The 7,380-nt window shown below is 38.0% G+C and overlaps 1 protein-coding gene across 1 annotated transcript; it reads left to right on the forward strand.

Moving 5' to 3' along the window:
• Positions 1 to 2,796: 2,796 nt before the first annotated feature.
• Positions 2,797 to 5,480, forward strand: FOMMEDRAFT_131082 (sulfate anion transporter; the record flags this gene model as incomplete). Its single annotated transcript, XM_007262056.1, has 13 exons — positions 2,797 to 2,911; positions 2,989 to 3,058; positions 3,123 to 3,228; positions 3,282 to 3,586; positions 3,646 to 4,203; positions 4,260 to 4,391; positions 4,443 to 4,505; positions 4,566 to 4,713; positions 4,772 to 4,880; positions 4,950 to 4,970; positions 5,033 to 5,153; positions 5,212 to 5,251; positions 5,316 to 5,480. The coding sequence occupies 13 exons, from the start codon at positions 2,797 to 2,799 to the stop codon at positions 5,478 to 5,480; spliced, it is 1,953 nt and encodes a 650-aa protein (XP_007262118.1).
• Between the last annotated feature and the right edge of the window lie 1,900 nt (positions 5,481 to 7,380).

Genomic DNA, 7,380 nt, shown 5'->3' on the forward strand with positions numbered 1-7,380 from the left:
ACATCAAGCAAGTGTCTACCTTATATACTACATAGTGAAGTCTGATAGTCTGAGACATTCTAAGTGTAGTAACTCTATGAAAGGCAATTAGGGATTTCCTAATCTAGAACACAATCTAATACATTACTTTTATACTATATAGGTAGTATAGTTACCTATTGTGTAGTGTCATCTACAATAGTAAAAAGATATTCATACTTACTATAAGCTTGTACTAGGGCAGGTCCCCAAATATTAATGTAGAGATAATCTCTATAAGATTGTACAAGAGGTGTTGTTTGTATTTTTGGTATTTCATTATATTGTATGTTTGCTTTAATACAATCTGTACACTGTACATTTTTATTGTCTGTTATCCTTTGACTTATAATCTCAGAATACTCTTGTATGAGTTTGTGCAAGTAATCAAAATTAACATGACCCATTTGTCAATGTAAATCAACAATAGTGATTGTATTAATAGATTGTTTATTATGATGAGAAACTATCATATACAAGTTATTTTGTACATGTATTTCACTAATCTTTGTATGAGTAGGAGAATAAATAATACATTCATTGTTTGTTTTTGTTAAAACATATCCTGCTTTGTATAATAGTGCTTCACTAACAAGTGTGAAGTTCAGATTAGGATGATAGTATATGTTTTGTAGTGAAATTGTATTCACCTTAGTATGCTCATCAGCTTTGTCTTATAGTTTTATGTTAAATGTCATTACTCTACTTTTGCTAAGTATGAATAACAATATATTCACAATTGTAACATTTATTAGGGTTGAGTTCTGAACATTTGTAAGACAGAACAAGTATAGAGTAGTGTGTACATTTGCACCAGAGTCCAATATATTAATACAATGTATTAGTTCAGTATCATTGTAATGTATTGTATTAATACATATGTTTGGATTGTAATTGAACTCCTTAATGACTTCTTTTGTATTGTCAAATGAGTTCATGAAGTCATTTACTTACATCTATAACACTATCCTCTTGTACTTTGAATACTGAAAATATATCAGATTCAGCAGATAGAGCAGATTCAGTAGATAGAGCAGATTGAACAGGTAAGCTACTAGAACTTGATACTGAGGCTTCTACAATTGTAGACTCTAGCATTAGTGTTTTATTAATGTCTTCAATGAATACCATTTCATTATCATCTCTAATGAATACTACTGTATTAAGTGTAGGTTGAGACAGTATAGTAGTAGTAGTAGAAGTAGTAGCTGTTTGCCTATGCTTTTTCTTTTGAGCTTCTATTGTTTTGCTTGTTAGAGGATTTTGACAGTCTTTTAACATATGCCTGTACTTATTGTAGTTGTAGCATTTAACTTTATTATAAGGCTTTGTTTTGCCTTTAGTTACACTTTTGCCTTTTGTTTGTAGGCTGTCTCATTCAGTATCTTGTTTTGTTTAAGAGTACTGAGAATGATACTTAGTATATATGTTTTGTAATTTGTGTATCAACTTAGCTAGTGTCAGAACATCTTTCTGAGCTACTGTAACTGTTGGTAGTTGATTATAATAGGTAATCTGCCTGTCTAGCATTGTTGCTACCCATCTATACTCACAAGGAGTAGTAAGGTTAATTGCTAAGATGTATGTATCATTATTAGGGGCTTTATTATGTACAGACAACTGCCTGTAGATTTGTTCAATGTTGTCTAACATTTTATCAAACTGTAATACATGCTCTTTTACTATAAACAACATAGATATGTCTACAGCATGTGTCATCATTGTTTGAACATTGTATTGTTCAGAAAGCACCTTCATAAGACTTCTAACACTTGTATGTGTTGTAAAGTTTGTATAAATTGTATCAGTTATTGTTTTTGTTATACAATGATACAAAACATTACCTGTACATATGCCAGCATTATTAGAGGAAGGGGGATTGTGCTCTAGATGGTCTGAGAGCATCATAGTAGCAAGTGTACTGTGTATGTATAAGCACTATATCTTGTATCCCTTTACACCAGCCAACTTTTCTGTTCCCTCAAAGAACTTTGTAATGTTGGAGTCCTTCATCATAGTGTTAACAAAGGTATACATTGTAGACAACATTATAATAGGTTTGGGGGGAGAGGGAGGTCTAGGGCTTGGTGGTCTAGCAGGAGGCAAAGGCATTCTGTAAGAGCAAGTGTGTGGAAGCATTCAATGGGCACTAAGACTCATAACCTTTTAACTAGTATAGTAGGAGTGCTCCAAGTACTCTCTCTCTTGTTGAGACATTAAGCAAGTGTTTACCTTATATACTACATAGTAAAGTCCAATAGTCTGAGACATTCCAAGTACAGTAACTCTACATAAGGCAATTAGGGATTTCCTAATCCAGAGCACAATCTAATAATAGGTGATGGAGGTAGGATTGCAAGTGTCTGCAAGTGCTTGAACCTACTTGTTGGCACTTGCAGACACGTCAGAGTTTGAAATAAAGAAATGTCTGACTGCAACCTAACAAAAATCATGAGTAATGTAACATGGGCATTAAATGTCAATCTCTGCAAGTCCAGCTCTTCAATTTTGAGAGACTTGCATAACTCTTGGCATCTTACTCTAAATTGCCAAAGCCCTTCTGCAAGTCTCTCTGCCAATTAATTGAAGTCGCCTCTTATTTACCACTGTGTATGCCTGTTGACCCTGAAAGCTAAATTTTAATTCAATACAAACACAAGTTCCGGCGTGATCGACAGTAAGTAACCCGCTCGTGCCGATTGGTCAATTCAATTCACGTGGTGTGTTAATGTAATGTAAGCGTCTGACCACACTGCACTCCTTGACCTGATCCATGACATGCAGTCCGGTACGACGAGCCCTGCTCGTTCATTTTCAGAACGCTCTGCTCTTCTTCCAAGTACTCAAGATGCTGTCGAGCGCGGTGAGCCGTCGTACAAACAGAATCCTCGTAGTAAGTGAATCATTCTCATTTGCCTTGCGAAAATTCCTGACCTTGTTTCATAGACGCACTTCGACCATTGATCAGAGGTTCTGCATGGCCAAGAGTAAATTATTATATACCATTTACTGCATGGCTTCCGAATTACTCTATTTCTTTGTGAGCTTCGGCGCGTTGGCTTTTTGACGTGACATATGTTTCGGGTACTGATTGATCTTGATAGACTGGGTGGAGATTTCCTTGCCGGGCTGTCCGTTGCTTGCATTTTAATACCTCAATCTATATCGTACGCGACTTCTCTTGCAAGACTTAGCCCATTAGCCGGCCTAGTGCGTTTATTTATTTCTAGGATTTATTTTTAATTTCCTTATATTCCATTAAGTTCTCTGCAGCAATACCAGGGATTGTATATGCGCTTTTAGGAACTTCGCGTCAACTAAATGTAGCTCCGGAAGCAGCTTTGTCGTTGCTTATCGGACAAACTGTCCAAGGTGCATTACATTCAGACCCACATGATCATCCGCATAATCCAGATGCAATTGGTATTGCGATTTCTACCATCACGACCTTGCAAGTCGGAGTATTTGCGTTCTTGTTAGGATTCTTTCGCCTGGGATTTATCGACGTACTCCTGAGCCGGGCTTTATTACGTGGATTCATCACCGCTATAGCCGTCATCATATCCATGTACGTACTCATGATGCGTACGGTGTTAATTCATGTAGAGCTGAGACGCCGTGCTGCAGAGAGCAATTTATTCCCATGTTTGGCCTATCGGAGCTAGAACATGCACTCAATCCGGAGACGACATTAGACAAACTCATCTTCCTCATACGTAACGTCACTTCACATGAACATAGGCCCACAACAATCATCAGCTTTGGTGCCCTCGCCATACTTGTATTTTTCCGCTACTTCAAAGCATTTTTCAAGAATCATTGGTTCATTTACCGACTACCGGAGGTGCTCATCGTGGTCATAGCTTCTACTATCCTCAGCAACGTCTTCGACTGGGACGACCTTGGAGTCAGTGTTCTCGGCTCTGTCCCCATCACTTCCAGCGAGCGCTCGTTCGTCCGCTTTCCGTTGCATCAGGCAACACTACGATACGCGAAGAGCACAACGTCAACTGCAGTTCTAATCGCAGTGATTGGATACCTAGATAGTATTGTCGCTGCGAAGCAAAACGCATCCCGATTTGGGTATTCCATATCTCCAAACAGAGAACTCGTTGCACTAGGTGCCGCTAATATTGTTGGATCTTTTGTCCCTGGCCTGCTTCCAGCATTCGGGTCTATTACGAGGTAAGCATTTTATCCTTAGCACTTGATGAAGACATGCATAAATATTACCACTACAGATCACGCATCAACGGAGATGTTGGAGGACGCTCCCAGATGGCTTCTCTGATCTGTTCTGCGTTCGTACTCCTTGCGACGTTCTTCCTTCTGCCAGCCCTTTACTACCTGCCCCGTTGCGTGCTCGCTTCAATGTGCGTATCGTATAGTGAATGACGGTGCAATGTACTGATGCATACCTGCAGTGTATTCCTAGTCGTTTTCAGTATTCTTGCCGAAGCACCGCATGATATATCTTATTTCTGGAGGTTTGTTCTCACTGTATTCAAGTGACTTTTCGTGCTGTCAAACTAACCTTCTGGCTGTAGAATGCGTTCATGGACTGACTTCGGCCTGATGTCCATCACCTTCTTCACCACTCTATTCTGGAACGTAGAAGTCGGAATCGTCTGCAGTATCATATGTTCGCTCCTGCTTGTCGTTCACAAATCGTCGAAGCCGCGCCTTACCATACTCGTAAGTTTTTTGAACATGACGTGGTTTCCTTTGTGCATGTAACGAATACTTGTTACAGGGCCGCATACCAGGAACTACGAGATGGAAACCTGTTAACGAATACCCAGAGGCAGAGGAAGACGTTCCCGGTGCTCTCATCATCCGTTTAAGGGATAACTTAGATTTTGGTACGCGCCTTTACTTTTTCTCTTAATGCCATAGTTGTGCTTATTTTCGGTTGATTCTAATAACTCTAGCCAACACGGCTCAGTTAAAGGGTTCGCAACTCCCGCTTATTCTCGCAGATATCATACTAACTTTTGCACTTGCTTCCATGAAGAGCGATTAAGACGATTAGAACTATACGGACACGACCCAAGTCATCCATCCGACACTCCACGTAGAGAGCAGGCCTCTGTCATAGTTTTCCATTTGGCGGATCTCGAGACTTGCGATGCAAGGTGAGAAACCCACCTATTTTTCTCCTATTTTTCGCTCATTATTCTTGCCTTCTAATAGCGCCGCCCAAATATTCTACGAACTTCTCGAAAACTACAAAGTATGTCCGCTTTCTCGCCTCCATCCGCCGTCTTCAATGTATTAATAAATTAATAACTTCATAGTCTCGCAGTGTCGAAATCTTCATAGCGCACCTCCGTCCATCATTACTTCTTACCTTTGAGAGAGCAGGTATCGTTGCGTTGTTAGGTGAGGAGGCGTTCTTCCAGGACGTGGCGGCTGCCATGGTCCGTGTCGAGATGGCCGAAGTTGCCAATCTCAACTTGTAGAATGTTATGATGAGTGGTCAACGGATTACCAATACCTTACAACTATGACTCTATTGCTAGAAAACATGAACAAAAGCCCTTGTCACAAAGGTTCGATGACGTGCAAATGATAGTAAATAACTAAGAAGTTTCAATGTATTGCAGATAACGGAGGCAAAGAACGCCATCGATAGAGGAGCGAACATAAACAGGAGGACTCTAACAAAATTTTGGTGGGCACGCAGGGATATCATTGTCTCAATTGCTGGATTGAAGCTTTCGTGCCAGTTCTCGCCATGTGCAACGCTCTTGAACTCTAGTTTCGTAAAAAACGTGCAGTTAAGCAGTGAGCAGTGAGCACAGCTGTATTCCTTAGCCTCCAAAGTGTAAGACGAAGATTAGGTGGGATCCACAAAAGACCTTCACCTGCCGGGCCATAAAATATATAGTATTTTATACCAAATTGAACATAATATTCAATATGTACACCCCCTTACCAAAAGTGTCTGTCACCACCCTTATTTGCTATAATTTAACAATTTCTAAACACAATTGTAAGTCTCTGGCCTCAAAAAATTCATACACAATCTATGTAAAGTAATAAATGAATCTGAAAATAAATTTTAAGTTTGGTATTGGATTAAGCTAGAAATTGGAAAAATAAGGAGTTAGAGGAATGACTAATTTAAGCATGTTTTTCACCACTCTTTTCCCCTTACAGTCAGAACAGCAAAAGGTTTTGGTCTGAAATTTTGTATACATGTAGAACAGTATGATATTTACTTAATATGATTTTTGTAGATTTTTTGATAGAGTGCCAGAGTTACAGCTTGCAATTTATTCAGAAAGAGACAGAAATGTATGAAAATAAGTAGAATTCAATAAAATATTCAACAAATCATGTATAACATGTTACAGACTCACTCAAAAAATCCAAAAAAATCATACTAAGTAAATATCATACTGTTCTACATGTATACAAAATTTCAGACCAAAACCTTTTGTTGTTCTGACTGTAAGGGGGAAAGAGTGGTGAAAAACATGCTTAAATTAGTCATTCCTCTAACTCCTTATTTTTCCAATTTCTAGCTTACTGTCGTTTTCATAAATATTGTCACACGTGCAATTTGTGATTTTTGTCACACTAAGTACACTTAAATACAAAATCTACTATAACTCAACTAATATCTAACCAAATTACATGATCTAAGTTGTAAAAATTATACTTTTGAAGTATCTTTCATATTCCAGAAAAAATAAAGTAAAATGAGCAAAAATTGAGTAAGATACAACACAATATGTGAGTTTTCCCTATATTTCATGTATATGAGTTTTCCTAGTCCTAAAACTGATTGTACAATACTATAAACTAGTCTAAATGAAGAATATAGCTTGATTATTAATTTACATATTGAATTCTAACTAGGATACAGAATATACATATAAGTATAATACATATTTAAGTTTGCTAAAATTGAGCATTTTCCCCTAACCTCTCTACACTCAGGGAAGGTGTAAGATATACTCACTTTACTAGTCCTAATCCTTAGGAATAGTAACAGAATAGAGTATAGAGGGTAAGACTTGTAGACTTGTAGAGTAAGAGGGTAGAGGAGTCCTACTTTAGTCAAGCTACAAGTATAGCCTAGTAGGTTGGTAGTAGACTACTTCCAAGTACTAGGTAACTTAAGTTGATAAAACTATCTTTTGAGGGCCAAACTGGCCTCCTTATATACCTTTTTCTAGAGTAATGTTACTCTAGTGACTTTAGTAACTCTCTTCACTATTGTTCCTATAAAGTAGAGCTAGCTAATCTTTTAGACTATATACTACACTGGTTTTGTGTCTTCTATAATCTGCTGACACTAGTTTGTGTCTTCTTGTATCCTAGATTAATCTTCTAATGACTCCTTTACTGTAT

Source organism: Fomitiporia mediterranea (genome assembly GCF_000271605.1).
Source record: "Fomitiporia mediterranea MF3/22 unplaced genomic scaffold FOMMEscaffold_1, whole genome shotgun sequence".
NCBI classification, from domain to species: Eukaryota; Fungi; Basidiomycota; class Agaricomycetes; order Hymenochaetales; family Hymenochaetaceae; genus Fomitiporia; species Fomitiporia mediterranea.